The 17,431-nt window shown below is 66.8% G+C and overlaps 2 protein-coding genes across 7 annotated transcripts; one reads left to right on the forward strand and one right to left on the reverse strand.

Annotated features, from left to right (window-relative positions):
- Positions 1 to 10: 10 nt before the first annotated feature.
- RRAS (RAS related) lies at positions 11 to 3,896 on the reverse strand. Of its 2 annotated transcripts, none has more exons than XM_075916809.2 (6): positions 3,535 to 3,896; positions 2,902 to 2,989; positions 2,596 to 2,698; positions 2,270 to 2,378; positions 1,329 to 1,524; positions 11 to 943 (listed from the first exon to the last, which is right to left on the reverse strand). In XM_075916809.2, exons 1-5 carry the CDS (start codon positions 3,634 to 3,636, stop codon positions 1,363 to 1,365), a joined length of 564 nt encoding a protein of 187 aa, XP_075772924.2. In that variant the 5' UTR covers positions 3,637 to 3,896; the 3' UTR covers positions 11 to 943; positions 1,329 to 1,362. The 2 variants fall into 2 exon arrangements, with proteins under 2 accessions (XP_075772924.2, XP_075772923.1); XM_075916808.2 differs by having other exon boundaries at positions 1,329 to 1,447; positions 3,535 to 3,856.
- Positions 3,897 to 7,000: 3,104 nt separating this feature from the next.
- Positions 7,001 to 16,591, forward strand: SCAF1 (SR-related CTD associated factor 1). Of its 5 annotated transcripts, XM_075916812.2 has the most exons (12): positions 7,019 to 7,219; positions 8,353 to 8,407; positions 8,749 to 8,912; positions 10,435 to 10,501; positions 10,698 to 10,816; positions 11,195 to 11,322; positions 11,910 to 12,019; positions 12,192 to 15,110; positions 15,218 to 15,300; positions 15,493 to 15,765; positions 15,855 to 15,983; positions 16,081 to 16,591. In XM_075916812.2, the coding sequence occupies exons 1-12, from the start codon at positions 7,034 to 7,036 to the stop codon at positions 16,255 to 16,257; spliced, it is 4,410 nt and encodes a 1,469-aa protein (XP_075772927.2). In that variant the 5' UTR covers positions 7,019 to 7,033; the 3' UTR covers positions 16,258 to 16,591. The 5 variants fall into 5 exon arrangements, with proteins under 5 accessions (XP_075772929.2, XP_075772927.2, XP_075772928.2 ...); XM_075916814.2 differs by lacking the exon at positions 8,353 to 8,407 and having other exon boundaries at positions 7,001 to 7,141; positions 11,907 to 12,019; XM_075916813.2 differs by lacking the exon at positions 8,353 to 8,407 and having other exon boundaries at positions 7,062 to 7,219; positions 11,907 to 12,019.
- The last annotated feature ends 840 nt before the right edge of the window (positions 16,592 to 17,431 follow it).

Raw genomic sequence — 17,431 nt, forward strand, 5'->3', positions numbered from 1 at the left:
GACACAGTCCTGGCTTTATAAGGCACTTTAATGCAACCTGTGCTTAGTGGGGTGGGGAACAATGCTGGTCCCCCCCAAAACCCCTTCCCCACAACCGCCAAGCTTGCTCCTACGTCCGTGCTGCGGGTGGGTGGATGGGGGCGGGAGTAAGGGGTAGAACCACCCCTACCCCATGGGGGTGGGGGACGAGTATCTGCCCTCGCTTGCCCCTCTCTGCTGCATCTTACCCAGAATTCCTTCTGCTTTAGGGCCTGGTGTTCTCCCCCCCCCCACACACCCACCCCCCCGCACAGTGATGCATACAAATAGCAGTGAGGTCATTAGCCAGGAAGATTCCCCCCCCCCCCCCCCCCCAATTCCTGGTGCTTAGTCTGGCTACAGAAAGCCGCACACACCACCTCCACCTCGGACACTGGGGTCCCCTCTTCTAATCAAGCTTTGGTTTTTCTGCAGAAAAGGCCAGTATTTTGGAAGGGACCCCTCCCTGGGGGAGGGGGCATCACCAGAGTCATGATGTGCCCTCCCACACACAGTACCTCCGTTGGGGCCCGGCCTTGGGCTCTAGGGCTGCCCTAGGACAGGGGGTACCTGTTGGGAGACCCCAAACGCTCTCCAGCCAAAGGCTGTAATGGGGCCCCACCATGACACCCCTGCACTTTTGAGGGACTCTGCTACCTGCACCCCCACGATACAGGGTGCCCATTGCCCAGCCCCTATAGAGTGGGGGGCACCCTCTCTGCCCCCCAAATATCCCCATCCTCTGCCCCCCCATTTATAGATATGTACAAACAGCCAGCTGGGTGAGTGTCGGAGGGAGGGCGAGGTCGGGGGAGGGGAACGCGTGCCCCCAACCCCTCACAGGATGCAGCAGGGGCAGCTCTTGGATTCTTTAGCAGTGGGGTGTGCCCTGGGAGCAGGGGGCATCTCCAGCTCCTGGAACCTCCTGCAAGAGAGCAAAGTGTGTGTGTGTGTGGGGGGGAAATGCTGAGGAGCGGAGCCCAAACTGGAAGGGGGCCCTTCCTGGGGGCACAGGGAAGGGAACAGCTATTTGGGGGGTGTGCCTGAAGGAGACAAACCCCATGTTGGGGGGGGGGCATGCCTCCTTAGACGGGGTGAGCGTTCCCCGCAGGAAGATACTCTGCTGTAAAGGCAGGGGGCAGGAGGAACTGAACCGCTGTTTGGAGGGATCCCACGGGAAGGGGGGCTAGGAATCTACCCTATGTGGGGAGATCCTGAAGGTGCTCTCTGCATTTCAGGGGGTGCCTTGGGGGAACAACCCCCCCAGGGGTCTCTGGGGGGGAACAGCCCTACATGGGACCCCCTCGTACCTGATGGCCCGGACCACCTCGTGGAAGGATTCGTCTACGTTAAGGCGGATCTTGGCCGAGGCTTCCATGTAGGGGATGCGATTCTCCTGGGCGAAGGCCAGGGCCTCCTCTCTGGGCACCTGGGGGGGTACAAACAGCTCCTCCATTCGCTCGGCTGGCAGGGGGATACTGGGCACCTCTCAAAGTCCCCGGGCAGCTGGGGGAACCCGGGCACCCAGGCTTCAGAAAGCCCCACCAGGGAGACTGGTCTCACCTGGCACTTCCTGTCTGGGCACTGTCCAAGATGGCCACCAACAGAGCGCGAGTGGCCTGTGGGGTGGCACTTCCTGTCTGGGCACTGTCCAAGATGGCTGCCAACAGCGCCAGTGGCCTGTGGGGTGGCACTTCCTGTCTGGGCGCTGTCCAAGATGGCCGCCAACAGAGCGCGAGTGGCCTGTGGGGTGGCACTTCCTGTCTGGGCACTGTCCAAGATGGCTGCCAACAGCGCAAGTGGCCTGTGGGGTGGCACTTCCTGTCTGGGCGCTGTCCAAGATGGCCGCCAACAGAGCGCGAGTGGCCTGTGGGGTGGCACTTCCTGTCTGGGCGCTGTCCAAGATGGCCGCCAACAGAGCGCGAGTGGCCTGTGGGGTGGCACTTCCTGTCTGGGCACTGTCCAAGATGGCTGCCAACAGAGCGCAAGTGGCCCTTAGGGTAGCACTTCCTGTCTGGGCGCTGTCCAAGATGGCCGCCAACAGAGCGCGAGTGGCCTGTGGGGTGGCACTTCCTGTCTGGGCGCTGTCCAAGATGGCTGCCAACAGAGCGCGAGTGGCCCGTAGGGTGGCACTTCCTGTCTGGGCATTGACCCAGCTGGCCGCCATTGGCTTGCACCCAGTGGCCCTTGGGGCCCTGTGAGGACGCCATGGTGTGGGTGGAGCCCGAAGGCCCCCGGCCCCGCCCCTTACCTGGCGCTGCAGGTCGAGGTCGGCCTTGTTGCCCACGAGGATCATGGGAAAGTCGTCCCGGTCTTTGACCCTCAGGATCTGCGTGTGGAACTTGCTGATCTCGGTGAAGCTGTGTGTGGGGGGGGGAGATGGAGACAGGATGGGGAGTTGCCGGGGGGGGGGGGGGGATTCTCTCTAGGGGGCATGGGAATAGGGGGCAGGGAGCTACAGATGGGGGGGCTGCCACAGCTCCGGCTATAGGAGGCGGAAGTGAGGGGGTCTCGTGGGAGGGGGCTCCCGGAGGTTGCCGTCAGGGTGGGGGGCGGGTCGGGGGAGGGGGGCCTTACCTGCCTCTGTCATTGATGGCGTAGATGAGCAAGAACCCCTCCCCCGTCCGCATGTACTGCTCCCGCATGGCCCCAAACTCTTCCTGCCCCGCCGTGTCCAGGACTGTGGGGCAGAGATGGGGGGGGGGGGTGGTTAGCCACCCTCCCCACCAGCTGAGTGCCAGGCTCCTGGTCCCGCCCTCCTGGAGCCAGGGGGAGGACCCAGGAGTCCTGGCTCCCAGCCCCCTCCTGTTTCCCACCCCTAGAACCCCCCCCCGCAGCCCTCCCCCCAAGTGGGCCGCAAACCGCCCCCTCCCCCCAACTCACTGTCCAGCCGGGTGGGGGTCCCATCGATGGTGCAAATCTTGGTGTAGGAGTCCTCGATGGTGGGGTCATAGTCCGAGACAAAGTAGGACTGGGGGGGGGAGGGGGTTAGAGCTGCGACAAGAACCCAGCGTCCCGGCCCCCTCCCGGCCCCGACCGCGGGACCTCACTTTGCCTCCCGGCTCCCAGCGCCGCCGCCCGCGCTCCAACCACTAGTCCCTACTCCCCTCCCCAGAGCGGGCACAGAACCCAGGCATCCGGGACACAGCCCCCCCCCCTTTAGTTCTTGAGTAGATGTGCTGGAAAGTGGAACAAGCGCCCCCCCCCCCGACACTCACCGGGCAGCGGGGGGGGGGCTCCCTCTGGGCCTCAAATTCCTGCTGCCACTCCCCGCCCTGCCCCCTGGAAGCCCCCCAGGCACCTCCTTAACCTCTCCCCTCCCGGATCCGGACCCGGACCCCGCCCCACGCAGCTCCCCCCCCCCCGCCAGAACCCCCTTCCCAGCCCCCCCGGCGCCAAATCCGCTTGCCCTGCTCCCCGGGATTCCCCGCCACTTTTAAGGGGAGGAAAGTTTGCGGCTGGGGTGGGGGCCAAGCCCAGCTGGAGCTCCCCCCCCGTTTCCTGCCCCCCCCTTACCTGGATGAACTGGATGGTCAGCGCGCTCTTCCCTACGCCGCCCCCTCCCACCACCACCAGCTTGTACTTCTCCTGGGGCGCCCCCGGCTCCTGGGGGGCCATGGCTGGGGGCTGCGTGGGGTGGGCACTCAACCCTTGGGGGGCCCGCCCCGCCCCCTCCGCGTGCGGCCCGGCGCTGCGCTGGACTCCCCGAGAATATGGCTGGCTCGCCCCCCCTCCCCTCCGGCTACCCCCTCCGAGGCGGGGCCGTGCTCCATGCTAATCTATGCTAATGAGGCGCTCGCATAGTCATGAGGCGCCGGGCGATTCACAAAAAATCCACTTCCCTACATGGCGCGCGCGGGCGAGATGGAATGAGGGGGGGCAGCCCCCCCCCCGCACCCCCCCGCACCTCCCCGCACTCCCCACTTCTCTAAATGCCGGGCTGGGGGCCAGGGCGCCTGATTCTGCCCTTGTGGGATCCTCCCTCTTTCCCTCCTCCTCTCTCTTTCCCCCGCTGCAGCCCCGCCTGGATCGACCCCCCCATCCCTGCGGGGGGGGGGACCAGGATCCGAGCGGGGGGGGGTGACCTCACTACATTCCTTTCACATGGTGTGTGGAGGAAGCTGATTCACACACATACACCCCCCCCCCCCCGCCGACACCGCCCCCCTCATCAGCCCTTCCCGGAGCCCGGACGGGGAGGGGCAGCTGGAGGGGGGGGAGGGGCTACTGCCGGGCAATTCCTCTACCCCCAGAGGAGAGTGGGAGGCCAGGCCAGAGTCGGACCCACTTCAAGCCCTGTGGGGCTAGGAGGGGAGCAGGGAACAGCCCCCCCCATGAGGCCAGAGAGGAGTCCTGTGAGGGGGGATAGGACACCTCCCCCCCAGCCAGGAATGGAACCCAGGGGTCCTGTGTCAACCCATAGAGAAATGGGGGGGGGGGCGCTCTGGGCTCAGGGGGTTCAGAGGTTGGGGGGCTGGGACAGGATGAAGCAGGGGGTTGGGGGGGCACATTGGGAGCAGACAGGAGCTGGAGTCTGCCGTGATTGGGCCCAGGGGGTTCTGGGACTGGTGGGGGGAGATGGGTTCAGACCCCAGCTGCAGGCAGCCTGTTATAAGCAGAGGACCCGGCAGCTGGAAGGGGTCTAGATGTGGACGTGTTATTCCTGTTCCCTCTGATCCCCCCAATCCAGGATCCCCCATCACGGAGCCCCCAGGAGGGCAGAGATAAAGCCAGGAGCATGAATTCCCCCCCCCCCCGCCAGCTCCATCAAATCCTGCCCCACCTGCTCCCCCCCTTCCCAGCTGCAGCCAAGTCCCCCTCTCTTCCTGTCCATTTTGGGGGAGCACTGCCCATGCTTGGCCCGCACCCCCTCTTTCTCCTGGGCTCCCTCTCCCTGTGATACCTCGTCCTTGGGGTCTCCTGGGGAGGGGCAGGGACAGCAATGGGGCTTGGAACCTGCTCCTGGCCCGAAGGCCCCAACACACCCAAGGGACGATTGGAGCCCACACGGGGGGGGGGGCTGGTACCCCGGGATCCCAGGGCCCAGTAGCTGGATGGGCAGTCGGCACTGTCGGCCCCCATGAAAGGCCAGGTCCTCCAGCGCACCAGGCCGCAGCCCTTTGGGGAACCAAACGGGGGTGGGACCCTGTGTGACACAGGAGGGGCAGCTATAGGGGGAATCTGGGGGGTTATGGTACAGACCTTCAATCTGCACCAAGCACCTAGTCCCCCTTCCCGTATGCTCCAGGTACTGGCCAGCCCCCCATCTTCATCTAGCGCCCTCTGTCTGTCCACACCCCCACACAGCGCCCTCCCTCCATCCACCCCCCACAGGGCTCTCCCTCAGTCAACCCCCCACAGCGCCCTCCTTCTGTTCACCCCCCCACAGGGCTCTCCCTTCATCCACCCCCCACAGTGCCCTCCCTCAGTCAACCCCCCACAGCGCCCTCCCTCCATCCACCCCCCCACAGTGCCCTCCCTCCGTCTATCCCCCACAGCGCCCTCCCTTCATCCACCCCCCACAGGGCTCTCCCTCCATCCACCCCCCCACAGCGCCCTCCTTCTGTTCACCCCCCCACAGCGCCCTCCCTCCGTCCATCCCCCACAGCGCCCTCCCTCCATCCACCCCCCCACAGTGCCCTCCCTCAGTCAACCCCCCCACAGCGCCCTCCTTCTGTTCACCCCCCCACAGGGCCCTCCCTTTGTTCACCCCCCACAGTGCCCTCCCTCCGTTCACCCCCCCGTGCCCTCTGTCCATCAATCCCCCCACAGCGCCCTCCCTCCATTCACCCCCCGTGCCCTCTGTCCATCAATCCCCCCACAGCGCCCTCCCTCCATTCACCCCCAGTGCCCTCTGTCCATCAATCCCCCCACAGCGCCCTCCCTCCATTCACCGCCCCGTGCCCTCTGTCCATCAATCCCCCCCCCAGTGCCCTCCCTCTGTTCACCCCCCCGTGCCCTCTGTCCATCAATCCCCCCACAGTGCCCTCCCTCCGTTCACCCCCCCAGTGCCCTCTGTCCATCAATCCCCCCACAGTGCCCCCCATTGTGCTGCATCCACCCCTTAGAGCGCCCTCTGTCCATCCACCCCCCCCCAGCACCCTCCCTCCATCCCCCCGCAGCACTCTCCCTCTCCGGGGCAGATAACGATTTTGCAGGGCCCAGGGCAGCACAATTTTGCGGGGTCCCCAGGGAGCTTCTTGCACGGGGCTTCTTGAAGCGCGGGGCCCGGGGCGGCTGCCCCACTCACCCTGCCCTAAATCTGTCCCTGCTCCCTCTATCCCAAGTGCCCTCCATCCACCCCCCACAGCGCCCTCCCTCCATCCCCCCCCCCGCACAGCGCCCTCCTGCGGGGCTGCCTTGGGATTGTCCCTGCGGGAAGCCATGGGGTGACATCACAATGTAGCGATGTCACTGCTTGAGGATACCACGGCACAGAGATGTTGTTGGCACCATGACGACATCCCGGCCGGGTGACATCGCTCCGAGATGATGTCACAGCAGTGACGTGGGAGGGTGATGTCATGGTGCAGTGAGGGGCACTGATGACATTGGGGGCGGAGCCCCAGGGGCTGATGTCATAGCGTGGCGGATGACATCACAGCAGCCTGAGGGGATGATAGCAGAGTTCTCTGAGCTGGCAGGATGACGTTACAGTGACGTCGCGGCTCGTCACGGACTCCCGTTCCCCACCACTGCGATGGACTACAACTCCCATGATGCACTGGGCGGCACAGCAAAGCGTTGTGGGGTCGCCCCGCCCCCGCCGCAGCCTTTCTGTCCAGTATCCCCCAGCCTGCCCCGCGGCAAGGCGGCGCGGTGCACGCTGGGACGCGTAGTCACGCCCGGCGCAGCGGGGCTGGCGCCTCGCCGCTCCCATGACGTCCCGCGCGGCCGCTGTGCCTGTCGGGAAAGCCAGGCGCCGGGCCCCTGAGTCATGGGGAGGGGAACTACCGCTCCCGGCATGCCCCGCGCGGCGGGCGGCGGCCAGGGCGCGGCGGGTCGGCCGCGGGGCATGCCGGGAGCGGTAGTTCCCGTCCCCCTTCTCCGCGGCGGCGGACTCCATCTCCCAGCGGCCCCCGCGCCGCCGCAGCGCCCGAGCCGGAGCCGAGCGGGCCGCGGGGTAAGATGGCGGCTGCCGGGGCGGCCGGGCTCGGGCAGCGGCGCCCTTTGTGCTAGGGGCGGGGCCGCCGCGCGCCAGGTAACGGGGCTGCGGGGGAGGGGCTATAGGGGCGGGGGTGGCAATGGGGCAGGGGGTGGCTGTGGGGGAGGGGGCTATGGGGCAGGGGGTTGCTGTGGGGGAGGGGGCTATGGGGCAGGGGGTGGCTGTGGGGGAGGGGCTATGGGGCAGGGGGTGGCTGTGGGGGAGGGGGCTGTGGGGCAGGGGGTTGCTTTGGGGAGGGGGCTGTGGGGCAGGGGGTGGCTGTGGGGGAGGGGGCTATGGGGCAGGGGGTGGCTGTGGGGGAGGGGGCTATGGGGCAGGGGGGGCTTGGGGAGGGGGCTTGGGGCAGGGGGTGGGGGAGGAGGCTATGGGGCAGGGGGTGGCTGTGGGGGAGGGGGCTATGGGGCAGGGGGTGGCTGTGGGGGAGGGGGCTATGGGGCAGGGGGTGGCTGTGGGGGAGGGGGCTATGGGGCAGGGGGTGGCTGTGGGGAGGGGGCTATGGGGCAGGGGGTTGCTGTGGGGGAGGGAGGCTATGGGGCAGGGGGTGGCTATGGGGAGGGGCTATAGGGATAAGGGGGTGGCTGTGGCAGAGGGGGCTATATGGGGTGAGGATGGATTCTGGAGGAGAAGGGAGGCAGCTATAGGTGGGTGCTCTAGGGACAAGGTGGGGCGGGAGACGGGGCTATAGGGGCCGGGACAGGTGTGGGGAGGGCTTCTGTAGGGTGGAGGAGGAGGCTACAGGCAGGTGCTCTCAGGGACTGGGGGTTTCCAAGTGGAGCTGAAGGCGGATAGCCCGGAACCAGCCTCCCACAGGGAGGTGAAGGGGGAGGGTATGATCAGCATTGGGAGGGGGTAGAAGGGGTGGCGGTGGGGGGTCACTAAACTGGTGAAGGGTAGTGGGGGCCAGGAGGAATACATGGCCGCTCAGGAGTGGGGGCTGGAGAGGAGGGCTATTGATCAGCGGCCTGGGGGGCGATGTTCGGGCCCCTCCGTGGGCAGAGGAAGGAAGCCCCTTGGCCCACATGGGGCGGCTGAGGCCAGAGGCCAGAGGCTTCCCCCTGCCCCCGGTACATCTTGTTCAGCCACCCAGCAAAGGGGGGGGAGGGTGCAGCAGGAAGGGACTCTGGGTCCACAGGGGGTCTTGTGGGTCCGTTTCCCCTTTGACCTCACAGCTTCAGCGATGTGAGCTGAGAACTGACTGCTGGGCAGAGGCTTGTCCAGGCACGGGTGAGATACGGGCCCTTTCCTCTTGATGGGGCACTGGCCCCAGGGCAGGGACAGGATAGCTCCGGGGGGTGGGGAAAGGGCACGGGCCAGGGCCAAGGAGCTGTGGGGCTTGGCTGGAGGACGGCTGTCTCTGAGCCTGAGCTGTACAGGCATTAGATGAGGACACAGGTGCAGAAGTGGGAGGGGCCGGGAGCTGGGATGCCTGGGTTCTCCCCTAGCTCAGGGAGGGGAGTAGGGCCTGGTGGTTAGAGCAGCGGCTGAGAACCAGGCTGGGCATGGTGGTGGCTGTGTTGCTGGTGGGGATGAGAGCTGGTGGCCTCGCTCACCTTTCCTGTATGCAGGAGTCTCTTTGCCCATGGCCATGGAAGAGGAGGAGAACCCGCCTCCCCCGGCACCGGAGGATCCAGTGGGAGGCAGTGAGGAGCAGGGGCGGCCGAGTGATGCCCCTCCAGACAGGGAGCCGCGTCAGCCGGGTGCTCTCTGCACTGGGCAGGTCATCATGCTGGTAAGATCCACAACCCTGCACTGCCCAGAAGGGACCGGGGGTTTGGGGCTGCACAGCAGCAGCTGGGGGGCACAACCATTGCTAAATGGGATGTGGGGATCCCAGCATGCACTGCTCTCTCAGGCCCTGGGAACTACAGGTCCCAGCATGCACTGCTCCCTAGGGCCCTGGGAACTACAGGTCCCAGCATACACTGCTCCCTCACACTCACTGTCCCTAAGGCCCCCAAGAACTATATGTTCCAGCAAGCACTGTTCCTCATGCTCAGTGTCCCTAAGACCCCAGGGAACTATGGGTCCCAGCATGCACAATTCGTCATGCTGTGTCCCTAAGGCCCTGGGAACTATATGTCCCAGCATGCACTGCTCCCTCATGCTCACTGTCCCTAATGCCCTGGGAACTACGGGTCCCAGCATGCACGTCTTCCTCGTGTTCAATGTCCCCAAGGCCCTGGGAACTGTATAGAATGACAGAATACTAGGACTGGAAGGGACCTCGAGAGGTCATCGAGTCCAGTCCCCTGCCCTCATGGCAGGACCCAATACTGTCTAGACCACCCCTGATAGACATTTGTCTAACCTGCTCTTAAATATCTCCAGAGATGGGGATTCCACAACCTCCCTGGGCAATTTATTCCAGTGTTTGACCACCCTGACAGGAAGTTTTTCCTAACGTCCAACCTAAACCCCCCTTGCTGCAGTTTAAGCCCATTGCTTCTTGTCCTGTCCTCAGAGGCCAAGATGAACAAGTTTTCTCCGTCATCCTTATGACACCCTTTTAGATACCTGATAACTGCTCTCATGTCCCCCCTCAATCTTCTCTTTTCTAAACTAAACAAGCCCAATTCTTTCAGCCTTCCCTCCTAGCTCATGTTCTCTAGACCTTTAATCATTCTTGTTGCTCTTCTCTGGACCCTCTCCAATTTCTCCACATCTTTCCTGAAATGTGGTGCCCAGAACTGGACACAATACTCCAACTGAGGCCTAACCAGCGCAGAGTAGAGCGGAAGAATGACTTCTCGTGTCTTGCTCACAACACTCCTGTTCATGCCTCCCAGAATCATATTTGCTTTTTTTGCAACAGCATCGCACTGTTGACTCCTAGTTAGCTTGTGGTCCACTGTAACCCCTAGATCCCTTTCCGCCATGCTCCTTCCTAGACAGTCGCTTCCCATTCTGTGTGTGAAACTGATTGTTCCTTCCTAAGTGGAATATGTCCCAGCATGCACTGCTTCCTCACGCTCTGTGTCCCTACGGCCCCAGGAACTATATGCCCCAGCATGCACTGCTTAGTGTGAGGGGCCCTGATACTTCAGGTCCCAGCATGCACTGCTCCTATGAGTCTTGTTTGGCTGGGTTCCTGCCCTGGTGGGGTCCCATCTGGGGAACCCTGATAGTTCCCTTGACGCTGGGGGTTGCACTCCAGCTGGTGGAGGCCGGACCAGGGACAGCTTGTCAGACACCCCTAGTCTGGCTCGGGTGCCCTGGGGGGCACCCCGCTAACCGCCCCGCTTTCTCCACAGAAGGCCTTGCAGCAGGCGGTGAGCGGCGGCTTGCAGAGCGAGCGGCAGGACCGGGCCGGGGAGAAAGGTACGGGCCGGGGCACGGCCGGCCGGGGGCCTGGGGCAGACCAGCCTCGCAGCTGGGGACCAGGTCCGGCCCGCAGTCAGGGATACTCAGCCACCACCTCCACAGAGGGGGGCTTCCCCACCTGCCTCACCCCCAGGCATGGGCCAAGGGCACCCCAGAGCCCAGCAGCGGGGCTGACCCAGCATCCCTGTTGCAGATGCTGAGAGGAAGAGGACGAGCCGGAAGAAATGCTGCCGGAGCCCCCAGGCGGACGGGCCCAGCTGGGTCAGGCGGGGCACCGGCGACCCCATGGACACGTGTGGGCAGAGCAGCATCGTGAGTGTCCCTGCGTGGTCTGAGCCCCGGCGTGTGGGGTCTGGGGAGCCCGGCCTCCTTTGTGCTCTGCGCGCCCCCACTTCCATGCTGGGCGGTGGGGGATCAGGTCCCAGCATGCACTGCTCCGAGAGAGAGTGAGTGTGTGTGTGAATCCAGGTCCCAGCATGCACTGCTCCCTCTCTGTGTGTTTGGGGGGGGGAGGGGAATCCAGGTCCCAGCATGCACTGCTCTGTCCCATCCCAGTGCCAGGGTGGAGTGCACGCTGGGGGCTGGGGCCTGGGGCCTGGGAAATGGCTACAACAGGGCAACCCCGGAGGCCCTGGGAGGGGGAAGGGGGCCCCCGCTGGCTCTGCGCAACCTCTGCCTTCTTCTGGCCAGGTCCCTGAGGCCGCGGGCCTGTTCCCTGGCCTGCTGGGGGCCCTGCACTTCCTGCAGAGGACGGGCGCTGTCTCCGTGCAGACCCGGCTCCTGGGAGACGAGGGGCTCCTGGGACCCCCAGCTCTCTGGTAAGGGGGGGCCAGACGCCACACCTGGATTCCCTCCCGGCATGAGGGGAGGGGAGTGGGGTCTAGGGGTTAGAGCTGGGACTCCTGGGTTCTCTCCTGGCATGAGGGGAGCGGGGTCTAGGGGTTAGAGGTGGGACTCCTGGGTTCTCTCCCGGCATGAGGGGAGCGGGGTCTAGGGGTTAGAGCTGGGACTCCTGGGTTCTCTCCCAGCATGGGGGGAGCGGGGTCTAGGGGTTAGAGCTGGGACTCCTGGGTTCCCTCCCTGCTTGGGGGGAGGGGAGTGGGGTCTAGGGGTTAGAGCTGGACTCCTGGGTTCCCTCCCGGCCCGGGGGGAAGGGTGCATGGTGGAAGAAGGGGCTGCTGGGAGGTTGGGGGGGCTGCACCCCCCACAGACTCTCTGGGTTGTTGGATGTGAAGGGGGAGGGGTTCTAGGTGACACGAACTTGTTGGTCGCCCCAGCCGCAGTCCCCGAGCCCCACAAGGGGCGAGTCCCCCCGGGTCCCTCCTGCCCCCCGGGCCGTGTGCAAGAGCCCCGTGCCAGTGTGGGGGGAGCTGCCCCGGCTCTGACCCCCCCCTCCTGGCAGCAGGGACGAGGAGCCGGGCGAGGTGGAGCTGGTGGCCGAGGTACGAATAGGCGACGTGGCTGCTGCATCCGGGCTCTTCAGGAGAGAGCCGGCCTGGAGGGTGCACAAATCAGGTAGGGATGGGGGCAGGGGCCTGTCGCCTCCGTGGGGTGCGCGCTCTCTCGGGCTGGTGTGGGGCAGGGGCCTGTTCCCTGTGGGGGTACGAGCCCCAATGTGGGGGGGCTGGGAAGTACCAGTCTGGCCCCATTGTTTCCCCATTTGACCCCCGGTTCCTTTTCCCCGCAGCCTCCCTGCCCAGTCCCTCGGCGCGGCGCTGGAGAGGAGCCTGCCCCCTGGCCCCGCCTTCCGGCCCCCTGGCCCTGAAGTGGCCACACAGGACTCGTGGGGGCCCAAGCCCGCCCTCTGGCACAGGCAGGACTCGGCGCTTCCCCGGCCGCTGGGCCGTGACCCTGGGCACCGGCCCCGGCTCCTCCAACGGGCAGCAGCGGCCCCAGGCCCCGGCGGGCAGGGACTCGGAGGCGCAGCGCTCCCAGCCGCCCCCCGCCAGCGCCCTGGACAAGGCCGACTCCAGCTCCTCCTCCTCCTCCTCTTGCTCCTCCTCCTCCTCCTCCTCCTCCTCCCAGCAGGCGGCGCCCCCCGGAGGCGGGGACAGCAACCCTTGCCCCTTGCTCTCTCCGGACCTGGATATTTATGACCCCTTCCACCCGACGGACGAGGACAACCCGGGCGGGGACTTCGGCTACCCGGCCTCGCCCGGCAAGCAGGCTGAAGGGCGGCAGGACCAGAAATACGACCCCTTCGACCCCACCGGCTCCAACCCCAGCTCCTCCCGCAGCAGCCCGTCCCCTGACGAAGAGGAGGAGGAGGAGGAGGAGGAGGAAGAGGAGGACGTGGCTGCCCCCCGGCCGGACATGTCCCACAGCATCAGCCGCATCTCCGAGACCTTGGCCGGCATCTACGACGAGAACAGTTTGAGTCAGGACTTCCCCGGCTCGGAGAAGGAGCGGGAGGACGCGGAGCCCAGCGAGACCCCCGAGTCCAGCGGCCGGCACCCCGAGAAGGAGCCGGCGGCTGGGGCCGACTCCACGCTGCCCGAGGAGGAGAACGTCTCGGAGCAGTCGGACGCCGCCCCCGAGCCGCCCCCGGAGCCGCGGCGCCGCGTCTTCGTGGTGGATCTCACCGGCAAGAGCCGCTCGGAGGCGGAGGCCAACCCCAAGCTGGAGGGGAAGGTGTCGCTGGAGGTGGTGACGGCCGGGAACCCCAAGGCGCCGGCGCGAGGGGAGAAGGGCGCCAAGCCGGGCCGGCACCGGGGCGGGCGGCACCCCTCGCTGGACTGGGCCGGCGCCGACTCGGAGATCGAGGAGGGCGAGATCGTGCAGCCCGAGGACGAGCGCTACAGCCCCATCCGGCTCTTCCGCAGCCGGTGCCGGCCGGCCGAGCCGCGCCCCCTGCGCGTGGCGGAGGGGGACGACTTCCTGTCCCTTCACGCCGACTCGGACGAGGAGGGGGACTTCAGCGAGAGTCAGCCCGAGCCCCGGTGGAAGGCGGCCTCTGACCTGCGGCGCAAGATCCTGACGCAGCGCCGGGAGCGCTACCGCCACGACTCCCCCAAGCACTCGGGCTCCAGCTCGGGCTCCCGCAAGAAGGCCAAGCGGTCCCGCGAGCGCCGCGCCCCCAAGAGCAAGGAGCCGCGCCCCAGCCCCTGGCCCGCCAAGAAGAAATCCAAGTCGCGCTCCAAGTCCAAGGAGCGCCGCCGCTCCCGCTCCCGCCGCCGCGGCTCCCGCTCCCGCTCCCGCCGCCGCGGCTCCCGCTCCTGGTCGCCCGCCCTCCCCCCCAGCCTGGTGGCCCTGGGCTCGGAGCGACGCCGGCGGTCGCGGGAACGGCGGCGGGGCCGGCGCTCGCGCTCGGGCAGCCGGGCCCGGCACAAGGACAAGCACCGGGAGAGCGGCGGCGGGAAGAAGAAGAAGAAGCAGCGCTCCCGCTCCCGGGAGAAGCGGCTGCCCCGCGACAAGGAGCGCGAGGTCCACATGCTGGAGGAGCCCAAGGGGGAGGAGCGCCGGCGGGACGTCCGCACCGTCGTGCCCCCCTCCATCCAGGACCTCAACGACACCGACCTCTTCACCATCAAGAGGACCATCACGGTCAGCCGGCAGGACGGCTCCCCGGAGCCGGCCAAGCGGGAGGTGCTCTACGACTCGGAGGGGCTGAGCTTCGAGGGCTGCTTCTCGGACCGGGAGCCCCCCGAGGGCCTCCGGCACCCCGGCGGCAAAGGAGCCGGGGGGCCGGCCCGCAAGGAGCGGCTGGAGGAGGAGGCCAAGGGGCCCAAGGAGAAGGAGCGGAAGCGGGGGTACCCGGAGGAGCGCCCCGCGCCCCGGGAGAAGTCCAAGAAGAGGTTCAAGGAGGCGCCGGAGGCGGGCAAGGCCGAGAAGGAGAAGGCCCGGCCGGAGCGGGAGAAAGGCCCCCGGAAAGCCAAGGCCGGGCACAAGGAGAGCAGCAAGGCGGGCGGCTCCGGCCGCAAGGTGAAGCTGCAGTCCAAGGTGGCCGTGCTGATCCGCGAGGGCGTCAGCAGCACCACGGCCTCCGGCAAGGAGGGGGGCTCCATCGGGATCAAGTTCAGCCGGGACAAGGAGAGCCGCTCGCCCTTCCTCAAGCCGGAGGAGAAGGGGCCCGGGGCTGAGGCCAAGGCGGAGCCGGCCAAGGAGCTGGGCGTCAAGGCCAAGAAGGGGAAGGGGCTGAAGGCCAAGACGGGGCTGAAGAAGGCCAAAGGGCCCGGGGCCAAGGCCAAGGGGCCCTCGGAGCCCAAGAAGAAGAAGAAGCCCAAAGCCAAGACGGGGCTGAAGAAGTCCAAGGCGGACAGCTGCAGCCAGGGGGCCGGGAGCCCGCCAGCCCCGGCCCCTGCGCCAGCGGGGGGCGCCGGCTCCCCGCTCAGCCCCCCGCCCAAGCCGCCGCCCGCCCCGGCCGAGCAGGAGCTGACCCCCGACTCGCAGACGGTCGACAGCAGCTGCAAGACGCCCGACGTCTCCTTCCTGCCCGAGGAGGCGGCGGCGCCGGCGCCGGGCGAGCTGCCGAGGGCGCCGCCGGGCGAGCCCCAGGCCGACAGCCTGTCGGAGCCCAAGGAGGAGGCCGCTCGCGCCCCGGCCCCTGCCCCCATGGCCTGGAACCTGCAGGGGGGCGTGGACTGCACCACCAGCGGGGTCCTGGCACGTAGGTGACGGGGGCAGTTCCAAGGGGGCTGGCTGGGAGATAAGGGGGGTAAGGGGGTGGGGGCCAGGCTGCCCCATCTCTGACCCTGCCCCCCATCTCTTCCCTAGTGACCGCCTTGCTCTTCAAGATGGAGGAAGCCAACCTGGCGAGCCGGGCCAAGGCCCATGAGCTGATCCAGGCCACCAACCAGGTACGGGGCGCTCTCCCCGGCTGGCAGGGTTGGTGCCGGGGGTGGGGGCTCCGGGATGCCCCATTTCTGGTCTGTGATGTAAATGTCAGCGGCTGCTCCGGGGTCCCCCGTGTGCCCAGAGGGGCCGTGTCCCAGCGCTGGGCGAGGGGACCCCGGCTGAGCTGACCCCCTCCCCCCCATCTCTCCCCCAAGATCCTGAGCCACAGCAAACCCTCCACATCCTTGGCGAGCTCCCAGGCGCCGGCGCCGCCCACTGCCCATGCGGCCGCCCCCTACCTGCTGCATGGCTCCCTGCCCCTGGTGGGCTGCAGCTCCACCCCCCCGACCCCCACCGGGCTGCCTGGCACCCTCGGCTCGGCCTCCTCCGGCACCGGCTCCGGCACGCTCTTCGGCACCGGCTCCGGCAGCGACCTGGGCAAACGGGACGGGAGCACCAGCTCCGACGGGCGCGGGGACACGGACAAGGTCAGTGGGGAGCGGGACGGGCCCAGGGGCGCCGCAGCGGGGGGGAGGGGTGGCGCTGGCCCGTGTGCTGACCCCCCCCTTTCCCCCAGTACTTGAAGAAGCTGCACACGCAGGAGCGGGCGGTGGAGGAGGTGAAACTGGCCATCAAGCCCTACTACCAGAAGAAGGAGATCACCAAGGACGAGTACAAAGACATCCTGCGCAAGGCCGTGCACAAGGTGTGGGCGGGGCGGGGCTACGGGGGAGGAGGGCCTGGCGGGGTGGCTCCCCTCCTCCCCACTCACCCCCCCTTGTGTCCCCTTCCCCCCCCCCCAGATCTGCCACAGCAAGAGCGGGGAAATCAACCCAGTGAAGGTGAACGCCCTGGTGCGGGCCTACGTGCAGCGCTACAAGTACTTCCGGAAACGCGGGCGCCGCATGGAGGAGGAGCCGGGGGGGCCCAGAGACCTGGGGGGGCTGGACAAGGGCTCGCTGCCCATGCCCCCCCTCTGAGCCTGCCGGGCGTCTCTAGCTGACTTGGGCCCCCGATGCACCCAGGGGCCTGTGCAGAACGACCCCCAGACTCTGGAAGGTTTGACAGAACAATTTTATGCTGAATATAAGGCTGGGCTGGAATGGGGGGGCTCTTAGACTCTTCAGCCTCCCCCCATTTCACTCGTTTTAGCATGTTTTTATTTGGATTTTTCCCCTGCCCTGGAGGGCGGGGGGGGGCACCCTCTCCTCCAGCCGCCCGGAGGGGGAGCAGCCAACAGCTCTCCTGTCGAAGACCTGCCCCCCATCTCTGTATCTCCCCTTCTCTCTCTCCATAAACTGCATTAGCCACTCGGCTCTGGATCTTCTTGTGACGCCTGGTCTGGGGGGCTGGTGCAGTGGGGCAGGTTTGGGAGACTTGCCTCACCCTGCCCTTTCCTGCTGCCCCCTGGAGGCAGGGGGATACCAGCCCTCACGGGCCCCCAATAAACCCCCTACCCTGGGTGCAGGCAGGGATGTACCCAGTTCTGGCATGAGGGGAAAAGCCCTTTACCGGATGTCCCTCCTCCCCCCCCAATCTCTGGCTGCTCCCTGCTAGCTTGGCTCCAACCTGCCCCCAAAGAGCGACCGGCCACCCTGCCTGCGGGGAATGAAGGGGCTGGCTGAGACCCGAGCCCTTTGGATGTCAGCGCGGCTGCCAGGGCCCAGAAGGTGGACGTGGGCTGAGCTGGGGCCATGTGGACTGGCCGGCAGGCTCGGCGCTGCTAAAGCTACATAGGAATCGCTCTGTGTGCGCCCCTGGCGGGGTGTGGCCAGCAGCCAGCCTGGATTGACCAGGGACAAATCCTGCCAGACCTGCTCCAGTTCCTGGGGCGGGGGCCCTGGTTTGGTGGGTGGGGGGCAGGAGGTACCTGGGCTTGAGCAAGGCTTGGGGGACAGCTGCCTCCGCCCCCAGATCAGGGGCACTGCAGGAAGGTGGGGTCAACAAGTTCTCTGAAGCAGGCAGAGAGTTGGGGGGGAGCAGCTGGAGATACACCTCCTCCCAGGGTCCTGGCTGGGTCAGGGGGCAACCTTGTCATTCAGCAGGATCTGGAGAGGGCAGTGAACTGGGCTCTCGCGAGAATACGAAATTGAAGCGCCCCACGGCAGGTGCAGCGCTTGCAGACGAACACCTTGCTATGGGCTTGTGCTGGAG

This window comes from Pelodiscus sinensis, chromosome 18 (genome assembly GCF_052426305.1).
Source record: "Pelodiscus sinensis isolate ZL-2025 chromosome 18, ASM5242630v1, whole genome shotgun sequence".
NCBI classification, from domain to species: domain Eukaryota; kingdom Metazoa; phylum Chordata; order Testudines; family Trionychidae; genus Pelodiscus; species Pelodiscus sinensis.